The sequence below is a fragment of the Ranitomeya variabilis genome, chromosome 5, assembly GCF_051348905.1.
Source record: "Ranitomeya variabilis isolate aRanVar5 chromosome 5, aRanVar5.hap1, whole genome shotgun sequence".
In the NCBI taxonomy this organism is placed as follows: Eukaryota; Metazoa; Chordata; class Amphibia; order Anura; family Dendrobatidae; genus Ranitomeya; species Ranitomeya variabilis.
The window spans coordinates 171048306-171067072 of NC_135236.1; the positions used below are offsets into that span (position 1 = coordinate 171048306).

Genomic DNA, 18767 nt, shown 5'->3' on the forward strand with positions numbered 1-18767 from the left:
ACAAAATTCTGGCCGATACTTAAACACGATCTCCTTTTTGAGGAATCCCTACCTGACTCTCCGAAATTCATCTTTCAAAAGGCTAAAAATATAGGAAACTTGATAGCCTTACAGTTAAAAACTCAGTTGGTGGCAGTCAAAAACAGGGATCTCTTATTTTTAACTAGATGGTGGCCCGATTCTAACGCATCGAGTATTCTAGCATATGTACAGTATGTATGTATGTATATAGCAGCCACATTGTATATAGCACAGGCCATGTAGTATTTAGGAGCCATGTGGTATATAGCAGACACGAAGTCTATAACACAGCCACGTAGTATGTAACACAGCCCACGTAATATATAACAGCCCACGCAGTACATAACACTGCCCACGTAGTATATAGCACAGCCCACGCAGTACATCACACAGGCCACATAGTATATTACACATCCCACGCAGTATATAACACTGCCCACGTAGTATATAGCAGCCACGCAGTATATAACACAGCCCACGTAGTATATAGCAGTGTGGGCACCATATCCCTGTTAAAAAAAATTATTAAAATACAAAATAGTTATATACTCACCTGGCGGTGTCCAGCGAAGCTGTCCCAATGCGCGTGCTGCTGCCCGAAGCTTCCGTTCCCAGAGATGCATTGCGATATAACCCAGATGACTTAGCGGTCTCGCTATGTTGCTATATTCTTTCAAGTGGATGCAACTAAGAACTTTGCTGGACTGCACAGCTGTGAATAGGATTATTACCTACTTCATTAGTGTATAGCGTTTTTCACGGTTTGTTATTATTAATTTTTATAGCGCCATTTATTCTGTGGCGCTTTACATGTGAAAAGGGATATACATAACAAAAACAAATGCAATAATCTTGAATAAAACGAGTCACTGACTGGTACAAGAGGAGAGAGGACCCAACCCGCGAAGGCTCACAATCTGCAAGGGTTGGGTGAGGATACAAAAGGTGAAGGTATAGCTGGTTGTGCAGCGGTATGGTGGATTGGAGGTTACGGCAGGTTGTAGGCTTGTCGGAAGAGAGAGGTCTTCAGGTTCATTTTGAAGGTTTTCCTTGGAAGGTGAGAGTCTGATATGTTGGGGTAAAGAGTACTAGGGTAGGGGGATGCACAGGAAAAATTTTGTATGCATTTGTGGGAAGAGGAAATATGAGTGGAGTACAGAAGGAGATCTTGTGAGGATCGGAGGTTGCGTGTAGGTAAGTACCGGGAGACTAGGTCACAGATGTATGGAGGAGACAGGTTGTGGATGGCTTTGTATGCTAAGTTTAATGTTTTGAACTGGAGTCTCTGGGCAATGGGGAGCCAGTGACGAGATTGACAGAGAGGAGAGGCCAGGGAATAGCAGGGGGACAGGTAGATTAGTCGAGCAGCGGAGTTTAGGATAGATTGGAGGGGTGCAAGAGTGTTAGAGGGGAGGCCACAAAGCAAGAGGATGCAGTAGTCGAGGCGGTAGATAATGAGGGCATGCACTAGTGTTTTTGCAGAGTCTGGGTTGAGGAATGTGCGGATCCAGGAGATATTTTTGATTTGGAGTCGGCAGGAAGTGGAAAGGGCTTGGTTCTGTCGTTTGAAGGAGAGATCAGAGTCAAGGATTACCCAAAGGCAGGGAGCTTGCAGGACTGGGGAGAGTGGGAAGCCATTGACTTTAATGGATAGATCTGTTGGGGGAGTTGAGTGAGTCGATAGAAATATAATGAATTCTGTTTTAGCCGTGTTACATTTTAGAAATCTAGCAGAGAAGAAATATGAAATAGCAGACAGACATTGTGGGATTCTGGTTAGTAAGGAGGTGATATTGGATCCAGAGATCTATGTGTCATCTCCATAGAGGTGATAGTGAAAGCTGTGGTACTCTATGAGCTGTCCCAGGTTGAAGGTGTAGATGGACAAGAGTAGGGGACCTAGGACTGAACCTTGGTGGACACCGACAGATAGAGGGCGAGATGAGGCAATGGTGTGTGAGTGGGTGAAGCTGAATGTCCTATCTGTTAAATATGAGGAGATCCAAGATAGGGCCAAATCTGTGATGCCAAAAGATGAGAGAATCTGTAGTAGGAGGGAATGATCCATTGTGTCAAAGTCTGATGACAGGTCCAGGAGGAGGAGGACAGAGTAGTGCTGTTTGGATTTGGCAGTCAGTAGGTCATTGGTCACTTTAGTCAGGGCAGTTTCATTGGAATGGTGTGGTCGGAAGCCAGATTATAAGCAGTTGAAGAGGGAACGGAAGGAGAGGTGAGAGGACAGTTTAAAATGGACGTGCTGTTCCTGTAGTTTTTAGGCATAGGGGAGAAGTGATATGGGGCATATCACATCATATCATATTGTTGAGTTTTTTAATGATTAACTGGATACATATTGGCACATATGCTATGATGGGAGTGTGGGTAAATTAGGCTGATTTCCATAATTCAATTTTTATAAATCACCTATTTGCAGCCTCTTTTGTCACCTACTCCAAAGAATGATATTCAGTGTACAGTACAGTGTACATATACAGCCCTTTTTTATTGTGCTTTTATTGGTGTTAATTTATATGTATACCTATTGTACTGTTGATGTATGAATAAAGTTTTTGGCAATTTAGCTCACTTGTTGTGGGTCCTACGTGTTCCTGGGAAGGACATACTAGCCAAAGTTATATACCTATTTATGGTTTCTTGAGTGTATCCTAATAGTAGTGGTCTTTTCTATCAGGATCAGGAATTGTTGTGGAACATGAGAAATAGTTAAAGGCATTGATTTGGCCTCCAAATTTCCCATATAAATAGTTGATCGAGAATCTACTAGAAGTGCTGGAAAACAAGTCTCATCCATTGAGGGTTCACTTTACAACTTACAGGAATCTGCTGCTAACAGAATGATGCCAGTTACAACAGCATACCCTGAAAAGTTTTGTGACGACTACTCCTCAACCAGTTTTGGTGGCAAAAGGGGAATTTATTCAATATTATGTAGGGAATTTTGAGCTCAAAATCAGTTTGGAAGATGTAGAAAATCGCCATTGGATATACTTCTTAGGTTTTAGGATTACTCAGGTTTGAGTCACAGAGAAACCATTCAGTGTGGTAAATGTACAAATATGCAATAACAGGGAAAATTCATCACAGCATTGTACATTTCTATAACTGAACTCCAGGCACCAAACTGTTATTGTGCAAGTTTCCATTACCACTTTTTCAACTGCCCAGTTTCAGTTATTCCTTCCTTCCCTCTTGGTAATATGAAGATAGTGTTAAATCCAATCTGTAATTTTGTTTTTCTAAGGAAGCAACAGCAAGAAAAACTGATATCTACATAATAAAGATTGCAAATTTGGCTTATGTGAAGTAAAACATTTAAGCCATTGGTTATGTTTGTTTACTATTTTTCTTCTGCAGCTTGTATGCATAACAATACACTACAAGCTGCTTAATTCCATTCAGTCTCCAGCTCCTCTCTATTCACTCTTAATCATTTATCTAACCACAATTGCCCAAACATTTTGACTCAATTTTGCTCCCATTGCCACATTTTAAACCACACACCCTTTCACTCCAAGTTGACATCCTTTACTTTTAAGCCACACTCCCTTATCATATGATCGGAGGCAGGTATTTAAAACATACCTCTAAAACTTGATACAGTATTGTGCCCCAAAATGTATAAAAAATTGTGCATTTTCAGACAAGATACAGGTGCAAACATATTAGCACTTCTGAAGCACAATTTGTATACAACACTCCAGATTATCACTTACTCTAATATCAGACTCCTACCTAGTTCCAGGGAAATTTATTGACTACCTACACAGGACTGTAAGGACACTCATTGAATTATTGGCATTCAGTTGTCTTTCCTGCACTGTAGGCAAGCTCAATGCAAACATTAGGGGTCTGATTCATCAAGGTGTTTTGCCAGCTTTCTCTCTAAATTTTTGCACAATTCAAGCTTGTAAAGAAATATTTTGAAAAATTTACGTCACTTTTGTGGAAAATGACCCCAGTCCCTGACTGGAGTAACATTTCTGCCTCTTAATGAATTAGTATTCCAACAGTGCATCCATAAAGACTAGAGTGCAAAACAATGGTCTTAAATTAATCGGGTCCTATGGCTTCTCTACCACAAAGAAGGGTGATGGTGATCTAAGCAGCCAAAACCACTTTGGGCAACTTTTTTGGGCAAATCTGTTTAAAAAAAAGAATAGGGCTGTACTTAAAAGAAAATGAAAGCTGTCACGACATCCCACCAGGAAAGGTATTCATGAAATGATATCCAGTTGTTACCCTTGCCTTTGTAGTTTGTTCCTTCACAATCTAACACTGACAGTACTGACTAGGCACTGTCAGCGTATACAGGCACATGAATCATCGACAAAGGTAATTGGAAATCCAGTTTATCTATTTGTTCTAACATTTTCAATGGAAAATACTGAGGATCAGCAGAATGTAGAGTGTTAAAAAATGATGCATCATGATAAACTTTTGCATGTGGATTGTAAGTGCTCAATAAAACAGATATGTCTGGAGAACTAATGGATGCTCTTTAAGTTGATGGCTCATTTAAAACACAAACTATGCACTGCTGTTTATGTAGAGCGCCCATTGCCACCATTTATCCAGGTCCTATAATAAGCATACCCTATATTACATAGATTACATTCCAGGATTAGCTTTAGCTTCACTGAAAAAATATATATATATACCTGTGGCATTGATAGTATGATGCTCATTAGCCAGGCAGTGGATAACATTATCTTATTCTTCTTCTTGGCATCATTTATGGCTAGTGGGTGGAGGATTGCAGACTGCCGGTCTACGCTGATCACCACAGTCACAAAAGCACAAGAATACATAGACAGAAGCTTGAGAAACATGAGTATTCTGCAGGCTATGTCCCCCGCCTGCCACTGCACAGTGATATTCCAAATGGCGTCCAGCGGCATGACAATAAATGTAACTAGGAGGTCAGCAGTGGTTAGGTTAAGGATTAAGATTCGGACATGTGACCTTTTCTTCCTACTTGTTTTTGCAGCGGCCCAGAGAGTAGCCAAGTTGCAGGATGCAGAAAGTGTGAAAATAACAAAGGTGATGATAACCCGGGCCTTGGCGGCTGGAGAGAAGGTTGGCAGCTGGATTCGATTATGTGTTATATTGAGGGAAGATGTGTTCATATTCATTTCACAGGAGTTGCTGAACCACTGTCCACTCATACAGCGTTTGCTGATGAGTTCCTTTGTGATGTTCACAATTTCCATTTCTAGGAGAAAAACAAAGTATAAGACACAAATATGTATTATTAAAATAAAGCATGATCAAGAAAACCATTCATATTTGCATAGATAAACTCTGATAATGGCAATGACAAGCTGTGTCAAAGCAGAATGATGGTTTCCAACAGAGGGTTTAAAGAAGACCTGTCACGAGGTCACAAGTGTCCAGTCTATTATTCTTGGGCTATGTGCACACGTTGCGGATTGGTGTGCAGATTTTTCCGCACTGTTTTTGCAAACTTCGCAGGTAAACCGCACTGCGGATTACCCACGGATTTGCTGCGGTTTTTTTGCATTTTTTTGTGCAGATTCCACCTGCGGTTTTACAACGGCGGATTCCTATTGACGAGCAGGTGTAAACCGCTGCGGAATCCACACAAAGAATTGACATGCTGCAGAAATAACACTGCTGCGTTTCGGCACATTTTTTTCCGCAGCATGTGCACTGTGGATTTTGTTTTCCATATGTTTACATGGTACTGTACAACGCATGGAAAACAGCTGCAGATCCGCAGCGTCAAATCCGCTGCGGATCTGCAGCCAAATCCGCAACATGTACACATAGCCTTGGAGTTCAGGAGGGTGTTTTGTTTTTTTTTCAGATGCGCCATACTGTTTCAGAAACCTGTTTATGCAGTGCAAAATTTTATGGTTCCTATAAGGGGGCATGGCTCATAGGATAATAATGTAAAGTCGCCTAAGGGTACGTGTCCACGGTCAGGAAACGCTGCGTGTTTGACGCTGCGTGGGGCCGCAGCGTCAAACACGCAGCGTCCAGATGTTACAGCATAGTGGAGGGGATTTTTTGAAATCCTGTGTCCACTATGCATGGAAACACGCACGCGGCGGCCCTGCGACTCCGGACATGCTGCTCGTCTTTTCAGATCGCAGCATGTCAATGTTCCTTGCGGCAACGCTGCATCGCTGCAAGGAATAACACAGGGCCCTATGCGAGGGGTGCGATGATCCCGGATGTGTACAATGAACACATCCGGCATCATCGCGTCCCAGAAGGGGGCGGGGCTTAGCGCCGAGCGGCTTTGCCGCTCCGACGATACTGCCGGCCATCCTGATTGTGGACACGTACCCTAAGAGTATGCGCTGTGAGCCATGACTACTTGGTTAAGACCATCAAAATTACACCTAAATTAAAAGGCTCACATCTCTGAAATTGTAAGGAGCATTTTAGGGGAAAAAAAACTAAATGGTGTAATCAAGGTAATAGCGGGTATAAAATGAGGCCAAAAACTGGTCACTTCTGACCTGGTCATAGGTCCTCTTTAAGTCCACATTCACACGATCGGTATTTGGTCAGTATTTTACCTCAGTATTTGTAAGACAAAACCAGAGGAAAAGCATAATAGAGACACATAAACACTTCTGTATTTATCACCCACTCCTGGTTTTGGCTTACAAATGCTGAGGTAAAAAACTCACCAAATACTTAACATGTGAACCGTGGCCTAAAGCATAAATACAAATACAAACACAATCCAACACCACTCTGCAATTAATGAATACATTGATTACACTATTGCTACAAATATAAAAAAAAACAAACCCTGAGGTGCTCAGAACAAAAAACGTCTAATCCATCCACTAGTGACAAGGTAACCGCATGAGATGGACCCTAAACTCTAATAACTCACCTGATGTATCTGACCAAGCCTCAAATGACCCGGAGAAGTGAAAGGATCCAGTTTAGCTCTGATTAAAACCTGACTGGAATAGAGGGGTGGAAAAGGGTTCACAGACCAGGAGGCAGCCATACCTCCCAATACAAAAATAAATGCACACGATCACAATGGCTCAGTGGCTAGCACTGTTGCTTTGCTGCACTGATGTTTGTATGTTCTCCCTGTGTTTGTTTGGGTTTCCCCTGGGTTCTCCGGTTTCATGGTAACACAAACCCCATTCAAACCCCAATAAATACACAAGACACCAAAATTTGTTGGAAGAAAATGGCCGTGGCGTTTTATTTTGAGTTACGTATAAAATTATAATTTAATCCAATAACCAACAATAAACCAATTTGAATAAATAAATTAAAGTTACTCCAGTTCATTACCAAATCCACCCGCATTCAATGGGCGATTCTCCCACAAACGAACGCCACGACAGTCTATAAACAGTATAAAACAAAAATTAAGGGAGGGAGGGTGGGGTCTTCTGTCTTCATCAGGTGACTGAATGACAGCTGATGGAACAGCTGATTATATAGGAGATATTCTTCCCGCACTTTACACACAGGCCAATCAAAATTCATAAAAAGTGCGGGAATAAAACTAGATGAAACCGGTTAGAACCTGCTCACGCATAGCGCAGCTTACTTAGAAATTTAACCCTTTCACATAAAATCAATGCATATAAGTTCTAATGAGTCCCAAACCACATATTAAAGAACCCCATTAAGGGGGGGGGGAATGATATAGCTGTAGGGGCCGTGTTATCATGCGACCCCCCATGTATTTTTATGGGGGGGGCGTCCATGGTAACACAAACCCCATTCAAACCCCAATAAATACACAAGACACCGAAATTTGTTGGAAGAAAATGGCCGTGGCGTTTTATTTTGAGTTACGTATAAAATTATAATTTAATCCAATAACCAACAATAAACCAATTTGAATAAATAAATTAAAGTTACTCCAGTTCATTACCAAATCCACCCGCATTCAACGGGCGATTCTCCCAAATGCCTCTCCTTGAAAAGGTGAGGCCCCCCCAAAACGCCAAAGCCATTTTTCAATCGTAGATTGAAAATCCAAGTTTAAAATGTCCAATCCCACTTCTGACAAGTGAACCATATCCCCTCTGTACATGCCTGGAACAACTTCTTCTAGCTCCACATGCCTTAAAGAAAAACTGTCGGTTAGTGACATAAATTTCTCCATGCTTCTATTGAGTCTTTTACGAATTTTTTCAAGAAAAACCATGTTATTGGTGAACCATAAAAATCTCGGTACTATTTCTGAAAAAACTAGTGTAGAATTAAAAAATTCAGTTTTCAAAATGGAAATATCCCTCCTCATTGAAGCAATCAAATTAAGTGTGCTAATTTTACCCAGATCATTACCACCTAAGTGTAAAATTATCAAATCAGGATTAGGCCAAATCTTCTTCAATCTTCTCATTTCGACTAACAGTTCCCTCCATTGCATTCCACGCCTGCTAAACCAAAAAACTTGAAGGAAAGAAGCATTAAAAGAAAGATTTTTGGAATATGATCTCACACTCGCCCTCTTTTCAGCCCAAAAGACATACGAATGTCCGATAATCCAAACTGATAATAAACCTGAAAAAGAACCAAGCATTAAGAAACATATAAATCAGGGCGAATATAGAGCTTAAACCTATTAGACTCCCATCTGCCTATACTCTTTATTTTGCTATCCTGAAGACCAGCCCTGGCGGCTTCTGTCGCTGGCGCTGCCCCTATTCGAAAAGAATGAGAAGAAATTTTTTGGTCTGATAAATTCAATGCTTTCAAACATTTTTTGAGGATGAAATTAAATTGAAAAATAGTTGCTGGTTCTCCATTGAAGTGAATAAAAAATGGTCCGTTAACTTTAGGGCGTAATGACGCCCATCTCCTGATGTTGGAAACAGGGCATATGACCCCGTCAGATATAGCATTTAAACGAATAGAGGAGCCTCTGCCTATCTGGTCTGTCTTTGATCTTCTAATAGATAACATGGCGTGTGACTGAAATATTTTCACGTCATCAAATGACAAACCAGAAGGAAGAGACTTCTTTTGGGATACCACTTCGCTCACCCGAAGGGCCGCAAAAAAGGCTAAAGAGAAGGCTGTAGCGAAAAGACACACCTCAAATTCATTAATACAGACCGAAGGGAGGGATGAGCAAAGGTCGCTTAGTAATTGGAAAGAAATAGGGCGACGAACGTCTGGTTTAAAATGAGTCTTTTTAAACCCTTTCAAAAATTGCCGAACATGAAATATATCGGACATTGGCTTTACACCTAGCAATTTGAGAAAAAACGAGACTCCTGCGACATTTTTTGATAACGCCGAGAAGGATAAGCCTTTCTGGGCCAGATGCTCTAAAAAATTAAGCGCTATTTTTACGCTACAATTATCATGAGGGTGATTTCTGGCTGAACAAAAAAACCATCCAAAGCTTCCATGCCGCCGAATAATCGGCCCATGTTCTGTCAGCCAATGATTTGGCAATGAAGTGTGAAACTAATCCTGAATCACATTCCATATCCATTGCGGGCAGAAAGCTCTGTTCTCCAATTTCAGGGATTCCTGCTGGCGGTGACAAACAGATGCCGTATTACTAATATCGTCATTATGGGAAAAAGAGGCCTTAATCCAAATATTAAGTTCCAAGCACAGAAAAACAATACGTCTGATAATCTTAGCAGCCCATTTATTCTTAGATGAAAGAGTATTTAAAGCAAAAACTACACCTTGGTTATTAGAAGAAAACAATATTCTATTGTCCTTCAGAAAAACTCCCCAAAGTTCCAAACATAGGAATATCGAGAATAAATCCAATACTGTCTGGTTACTCAAAACCCGGAGTTCCCGCCAAAATAAAGGCCATGACTCCGATGCCCAACGAGAGGCTAGTGATATGACAAATCCAGACTCACTGTCAGCATAGTAATGTAAACTGATATCCTCAGCTGATACGAAAGAATTCTGCCACATGGTCCTACCATTGAAACTAGACAAAAACTGCAACCATATTTTAAGATCGTCCTTCAAATCCCTCCCCAGGCGTATGTGAGACTTAGGGGAAGAATGACCGGCTGTGGCATCATAAAGCCCCCTAGAAAATACCCTGCCCATGGGGATGATTCTTAAAGCAAAATTTAAAAGTCCTAACAGACTGTAATTCTTTCAGCGTCACTTTCTCTAGTATCAAACAGCGGGATATTGCCGCTTGCAACTTAAACAATTTGTCGGGGGGTAAAGAGCAAGACATACTATGAGAATCAATTACAATACCTAAAAACTCAATTGACGTACAAGGAGGTACTGTTTTCTCCTTAGCGATGGGGACACCAAATCGGTCACAAACTTCTAAAAACCTATCCAACAGAGACTGACATTTAACAGATCCCAACGGACCAACAAACAAAAAATCATCAAGATAGTGTAACATACCACCTCCTGAAAAATCAAACTCCACTACCCATTGAATAAACGTAGAAAAGGATTCAAAATAGAAACACGAGAGGGAAAATCCCATCGGGAGACATTTATCGAAAAAGAATTTATTCTTAAAAGAGAAACCCAGGGAGTTAAACCCTTCCGGATTAACTGGTAGGATCCTAAAAGCAGATTTTATGTCCGATTTTGCCATAAGGGCATCGCGACCAAATTTCCGTAATAGGTCTAATGCTACATCAAATGATGTATAATGAACTGAACAGTTATAACCCCCCACTTCATCATTTAGCGATTCGCCCTTAGGGTACGATAAATGATGAATAAGTCTAAAAGACCCGCTGTCTTTTTTAGGAACTACGCCTAACGGTGAGATCCTAAAATTCTCAAAAGGGGGAGTATCAAACGGACCGGCCACCCTACCCGATTTTAATTCTGCTAAGATTTTTTCTTCTACTACATGAGGGAATTCAAGCGCAGATGGAAGGTTAGCCACATTCCTGCAACCTGTGCCTGAAAATTGGGGTACAAAAAATCCTTTTAAAAATCCGTTAAAAAGAAGCGAACTACTCTCCTGATCTGGGTATATTTTTAGCCATGGAGCCATGCTTTCCAGGTTCACTGGCGTCGTTGCTCTTAGAAAAGGTTTCTCTATTGCCAGTGTGCTGAATACCTTGCATCTGCTTTTTATAACATTTGGACATCGGATGAATGCCCCCACAGAAGGAGCATTCATGCCGAAACCTGCAATTCTGGGCCCATTTACAAGACGATTCATTAAATGCAAAGCAGACTCCCTTCTTTACCGTGCGGTTAGGATTCTGTTTATGGGCTGGGAACCTCTGAGGTATCATTAGGTTAATCCACAGCCCAACGTCTTTCGAACCCCAAGATAAATTAGGGAACATTGACAATTTTTGCCTGAAGGCCTCATCGTAAAGAAGCCAAGCCATACCTCCGAAGTTACGGTATGCTTCTAAAATGGAATCTAAATGTTGGAACAGCCCAGATCATAGGTTTGGATATTTCTCACCTAATACAGCAGAATAGATTGAGAAGGCCTGGATCCAGTTATTAAAGGATTTAACTGGAATGGATTTTCGTTTATCATCAGACTCATCCCTCTTCTCAAATCTACCCTGCTGCTCCCTACCAGAAGGCAAAAGGGAAAATATATCCACAAATGCCTTGCTCCAAATCAAATCTTTCACCGCAGGGGTTAAATGAAAACCCAGCGGTGAAACGTCACAGGTAAGAGATTCCTTTACAAGAATCTCTGGCAGACCTGGCCTTAAGACAGGATTACTGCTACCAGAATTAGAATCATTGAAAGAACATCTAGGGGAAAAAGAATTACTGCCACTGCCCAGATATTCCTCCAATGCCTCCCTCACTAAATCCTTCACATTAAGGGTACCGTCACACAGTGCAATTTTGATCGCTACGACGGCACGATTCATGACGTTCCAGCGATGCATTTACGATATCGCTGTGTCTGACACGCTACTGCGATCCGGATCCCCGCTGAGAATCGTACGTCGTAGCAGATGGTTTGAAACTTTCTTTCGTCGTCTAGTGTCCCGCTGTGGCGGCATGATTGCATTGTGTGACACAGGTTGTATACGATGTGCGCACAGTAACCAACGGCTTCTACATCGCAAATACGTCATGAAATTATCGCTCCAGCGCCGTGTATTGCAACGTGTGACCGCAGTATACGACGCTGGAGCGATACTTATACGACGCTGCAACGTCACGAATCGTGCCGTCGTAGCGATGAAAATGGCACTGTGTGACGGTACCCTAAGTGGGTTCACAGACAAGGGCACATGTAGGCTCTCACCGCTTCCGTGAAGCCTCCGATCTTGAGAGGAGTAGGTATCAGCACTCAAGCCTGCTCCTGCAGGCGAATGCGCTTGACATGGAGGACGCACCCTTTCTCTGCTGGGCTCTGTATGCGATGTCCAGGACGTAGCTGCTGAAGATATGGCAGCTGAAGATGTGGCGGCCAAGGAGCTGGAGAGGAGGACGCCGCTGCCAGAGGGCGCAGCGCTGCGCCAGGATCCCTGGACCGCTGCGGCGCTTGTACGGCCGAAGCGGTTAGATGAGGGATCAATTGAATCTGCCGCCATAACAGGCTCTTCCGGTTCACCCCCTCTTGACGCGCCGGGTATCACTGCAGCATCCGGAGCTTGAAGACGCGACGACATCCGGCTCTCTTGAATATCCCGCGGCGGACTCCGAGACTTCCGCCGCGGAGACTTCCTCTTTCTGTTGCGCGCCGACATACTGGCTTCCGGCCTCAGAGAAGATGGTGGCAGCGGAGAATACGCCACTCTTGCTCTGCGGCTCCTCCCGGTGCTCCGGCTTGACCGCGCCGGAGTCGAAGTATCTTCTTCCCGCTGAGGGGAGGGTGACAGCCTGGGCCCAGGAGAAGCCGGCACCTCTATATCAGAGGTAGGTTTTACAGCCGGGCTCGACGCCAAGCAACTCCTTAGCCATTCAGCTCCGCCCTCCGCCTCCGCTCTCAGGATCAGCTGCTGTATGAGGGAATACATCATCAGGTGACTGAACGACAGCTGATGGAACAGCTGATTATATAGGAGATATTCTTCCCGCACTTTACACACAGGCCAATCAAAATTCATAAAAAGTGCGGGAATAAAACTAGATGAAACCGGTTAGAACCTGCTCACGCATAGCGCAGCTTACTTAGAAATTTAACCCTTTCACATAAAATCAATGCATATAAGTTCTAATGAGTCCCAAACCACATATTAAAGAACCCCATTAAGGGGGGGGAATGATATAGCTGTAGGGGCCGTGTTATCATGCGACCCCCCATGTATTTTTATGGGGGGGGCGTCCATTCCACACTACAAATACATATTTTGATTGTGAGCCCCAATTGGGACAGAGATGATGATCTCTGTAAAGCTCTGTGGAATATGACGATGCTATGTAAGCAAGCATAATAAATAAATAAAGGCCAAAACTCCTATAGAATTGGATCAACATGGCCAATATACATACACTATTTTGTTAGTATAGGAGTGCTTAAAGCCTTACAGAGTAACCGTCATCTTCATTTTTATATAATAAATCAATACTACACATGAAAATAAGCAACTTTGTAATACTATAATATATAAGATAAATGTGCTCCTTTCACACCCTTGATTGATCTTTCACTCTCGATTCATGGGTAAAATCCATAAAATTCCTACCGGCAGGCTAAACCGGGCCCTTAGCGGCGCTGCGGCAGTTTTTACACTATTGACGTGCGGGCCCGCACCCGCACGTCAATAGTTAACAGCCGCAAGCCAGTCTGAGGCTGGCAGCTGACATCAGCCGCAGCGCACACGTCGCCGGCGTCTGACGTCATTGTCAGTCGCCGGCGAGTGCGCGCTTCAACTGCATGGAGGGAGCTTCACCCGCCGCAGGAGAGCGGCCAGGTAAGAAGAACCTTTTTTTATTGAGAGCGGCGATCTGGGGGGCCCGGGGCAGACTGTAAGACATGGGGACAGAATGCTGGACACGGGGGGCAGAATGGTGGACATGGGGGCAGACTGAGACATGGGGACAGAATGCTGGACACGGGGGGCAGAATGCTGGACATGGGGGGCAGAATGCTGGACATCAGGGGCAGAATAGTGGACATGGGGCAGAATGGTGGACATGGGGGCAGATTGGTGGACATTGAGGCAGAATGGTGGACATGGGGGCAGAATGCTGGACATGGGGACAGAATGCTGGACATGGGGACAATGCTGGACATGGGGGCAGACTGTGAGACATGGGGGCAGAATGCTGGACATGGGGGCAGAATGCTGGATATGGGGACAATGCTGGACATGGAGGCAGACTGTGAGATATGGGGGCAGAATGCTGGACACAGGGGGCAGAATGGTGGACATGCGGACAGACTGAGACATGGGGACAGAATGCTGGACACGGGGGGGGCAGAATGCTGGACATGGGGGCAGAATGCTGGACATGGGCGGCAGAATGGTGGACATCAGGGGCAGAATGCTGGACATGGGGGCAGAATGCTGGACATGGGGGGCAGAATGGTGGACATCAGGGGCAGAATGGTGGACATGGGGGCAGAATGGTGGACATGGGGGCAGATTGGTGGACATGGGGGCAGATTGATGGACATTGAGGCAGAATGGTGGACATGGGGGCAGAATGCTGGACATGGGGACAGAATGCTGGACATGGGGCAGAATGCTGGACATGGGGCAGAATGCTGGACATTGAGGCAGAATGGTGGACATTGAGGCAGAATGCTGGACATGGGGGCAGAATGCTGGACATGGGGACATAATGCTGGACATGGGGGCAGAATGCTGGACATGGGGGCAGAATGCTGGACATGGGGGCAGAATGCTGGACTTGGGGGCAGATTGGTGGACATGGGGGCAGACTGAGACATGGGGACAGAATGCTGGACACGGGGGGCAGAATGCTGGACATGGGGGGCAGAATGGTGGACATCAGGGGCAGAATGGTGGACATGGGGGCAGAATGGTGGACATGGGGGCAGATTGGTGGACATTGAGGCAGAATGGTGGACATGGGGGCAGAATGCTGGACATGGGGACAGAATGCTGGATATGGGGACAATGCTGGACATGGGGGCAGACTGTGAGACATGGGTGCAGAATGCTGGACATGGGGGCAGAATGCTGGACATGGGGGCAGAATGCTGGATATGGGGACAATGCTGGACATGGAGGCAGACTGTGAGACATGGGGGCAGAATGCTGGACACGGGGGGCAGAATGGTGGACATGCGGGCAGACTGAGACATGGGGACAGAAGGCTGGACACGGGGGGCAGAATGCTGGACATGGGGGCAGAATGCTGGACATGGGGGGCAGAATAGTGGACATCAGGGGCAGAATGGTGGACATCAGGGGCAGAATGGTGGACATGGGGGCAGAGTGGTGGACATGGGGGCAGATTGGTGGACATTGAGGCAGAATGGTGGACATGGGGGCAGAATGCTGGACATGGGGACAGAATGCTGGACATGGGGACAGAATGCTGGACATGGGGGCAGAATGCTGGACACGGGGGCAGAATGCTGGACATTGAGGCAGAATGGTGGACATTGAGGCAGAATGGTGGACATGGGGGCAGAATGCTGGACATGGGGACAGAATGCTGGATATGGGGACAATGCTGGACATGGGGGCAGACTGTGAGACATGGGTGCAGAATGCTGGACATGGGGGCAGAATGCTGGACATGGGGGCAGAATGCTGGATATGGGGACAATGCTGGACATGGGGGCAGAATGCTGGACACGGGGGGCAGAATGGTGGACATGCGGGCAGACTGAGACATGGGGACAGAAGGCTGGACACGGGGGGCAGAATGCTGGACATGGGGGCAGAATGCTGGACATGGGGGCAGAATGCTGGACATGGGGGGCAGAATAGTGGACATCAGGGGCAGAATGGTGGACATCAGGGGCAGAATGGTGGACATGGGGGCAGAGTGGTGGACATGGGGGCAGATTGGTGGACATTGAGGCAGAATGGTGGACATGGGGGCAGAATGCTGGACATGGGGACAGAATGCTGGACATGGGGACAGAATGCTGGACATGGGGGCAGAATGCTGGACACGGGGGCAGAATGCTGGACATTGAGGCAGAATGGTGGACATTGAGGCAGAATGTGGACATGGGGGCAGAATGCTGGACATTGGGACATAATGCTGGACATGGGGCAGAATGGTGGACATGGGGGCAGAATGCTGGACATGGGGGCAGAATGCTGGACATGGGGGCAGAATGCTGGATATGGGGACAATGCTGGACATGGGGCAGACTGTGAGACATGGGGGCAGAATGCTGGACATGGGGATATAATGCTGGACATGGGGGCAGAATGGTGGACATGGGGGCAGAATGCTGGACATGGGGGCAGAATGCTGGACATGGGGGCAGAATGCTGGACACGGGGGCAGAATGGTGGACATGGGGCAGAATGCGTGATACGGGGCATGACTGGAGACACTGGGGACATGACTGGAGACACTTGGGGCATGACTGGAGACACTGGGGGCATGACTGGAGACACTGGGGGCATGACTGGAGACACTGGGGGCAGGATTGGAGACAGATGGGGCAGGATTAGAGACAGATGGTGCAGGATGGAGACACGGGGCAGGATTGCAGACATGGGGGCATGACTGGAGAAATAGGGGGCAAAATGGAGATACGGGCATGATTGGAGACATGGGGCAGAATGGAGATACGGGGCATGATGAAAGACATGGGGGCAGGATTGGAGACAGATGGGGCAGGATTGGAGACAGATGGGGCAGGATGGATACGATGGATATGATGGAGACAGATGGGGCAGGATGGGGAGATCATATGGGGCAGAATGGATACTCATGAGGGAAGGATGGGAGAACATATGGCTGAAGCCAGGAATGAGACACACAGGGCTAGGATGGGGAATATTATCACCATAGGGGCTAATTAAGAGATATTATTACTGCGGTGATGTATTTATTTTATTTTTTGAGTATACGGTTTTAAATGGGGGGGCAGTCCTGTTACTGTGTAGAGTGATACTATGTCACCTTTTTTTCTTCATGTGGTGTAATGTAGAAGTGGGGAAAAATTAATTAATGTGTTCTGCAAGCGGAGCTTGAGATAACTGTTACAGTATTTCCTGCAGAGATGAGCCCTGGCTGGATGAAAGATGAAAAACAAAGATGAAGGACTTCACTTAGAGACATCACTGGTGAGTCAGTGTGTTACCTATACACTGACACTATACACTGTATACTATATACAGAGCTCCTGTGTATAATGTCACCAGTGATCACTGTATTACCTGTACACAGACACTGCTTACTAAGTACAGGTCTCCTGTGTATAATGGCACTTATGGTGATAGTATCGTATTTTTTTTTATTACTGATCAGTATTGTAGTATTCAGTCACTATGTGGTGGTAATATGTGGTCTGGACATGGTGTTTCGGTATTTGTCCCTTGTATGTGCTATTTGGTCACTTTGTGGTGGTAATATGTGGTCTGGTCATGGTGCGGTGGTATTTGTCCCTTGTATGTGATATTATTTGGTCACTGGTGGCAATATGTGGGCTGGTCATGGTGTTGTGGTATTTGTCCCTTGTATGTGATATTATTCGATCACTGTGGTGGTAATATGTGGTCTGGACATGGTGTAGCGGTATTTGTTCGTTGTATGTGATATTATTGGTCATTTTAAAAATTGAAAAATAAATAAAAATATACCTTAATTGCATTGCATACTTTAACAAATATTTACTAGGTTACATGGCGGCTTAAAAAATCTTTTGGCCAAAACAAAAGCTTCCGGATATATGTGTGATCTGGTGATAGGAACTGTTAATGTGTGATAGGTGAGAAGTGGAGTTTTTCCAAGAGAGAGCGGTGGGACTGTGGACAGTTCGAGGGGTGGAGGCGAGGCTGGGGAGGAGCCTGGGTGAAGTCTCAAGGGGGCCCAAAAAATTTTGCCAGTATGGGGCCCTGAAATTTCTAGTGGCAGCCCTGACCACAGGTGGGGTAGCCAACCCTGGGAGCTCTGACGTAACATCTGCCATTATCCCAGCAGGTCAGCGGAAGGGTAAGGCTCTGTAATGTGCAACATCTTGTATGGTATTTTGTTGGGACTGTTCTATGTGTTATCTACCTGTTTTGTGATTCAATAAAGCATTGCCACACTGTTTTATCCTCACCCTGCATTGCCTGAGTAGCATTATGTCCACGTGAAAGGGAGAGCAGGCATTCGCCGAACAATCCCTGGTCCATGCAGTTCCGGCTAGCAACCCTGGGTGCCCCTCGACCCCCTGTGTTTCCACAGATGGTTAGGCTTTATGCTAAGGATATATATTAGAAAAGTCATGGAAATTTTAATTGCACAAAGCTTATGCATATTTACAAAAAACTAGTATTCCCCTTGAAGGTGCATGTTATTTTCACTATTTAATAAGCTAGGTTTTCTCATTAGGGACAACCCCTTTTACCTATCTCCTGTCTGTGACTTCCTTTTATTTAAGGAAACACTGGGCATCCAAAGACAGGTGATTTTACTAAGTAACACTTGTTAACCAAAATACACACAAGTGTCCTTCGTGACAGGCTAAAGCAGGAGTGGGGAGTCTCAGACCCCAGGGCCAATTATGGCCCACAATGACCCTTTCTCTGGCCCCCAGGCAGATTCCTGGAGATCACAGTGCTTGGGCCGGCAGCTGTGTTTTGATGGCCACCAGCCTTTTAATTTATTTTTGCTTTGTGAGCGCACACACACAGCGTTCACTACTGCATGCTGAGGCGCCTGCAATG

General features: G+C 45.1%; 1 protein-coding gene across 2 annotated transcripts in view; it reads right to left on the reverse strand.

Moving 5' to 3' along the window:
• Window positions 1–18767, reverse strand: part of LOC143773514 (gonadotropin-releasing hormone II receptor-like) — a 140992-nt gene that overhangs the window by 56619 nt on the left and 65606 nt on the right. For both annotated transcript variants that reach the window (XM_077260933.1, XM_077260934.1), the window contains exon 2: window positions 4701–5254. In XM_077260933.1, the coding sequence (XP_077117048.1) occupies window positions 4701–5252 (552 nt within the window). In that variant the 5' untranslated portion in view covers window positions 5253–5254. The remainder of the gene's footprint in view (window positions 1–4700; window positions 5255–18767) is intronic.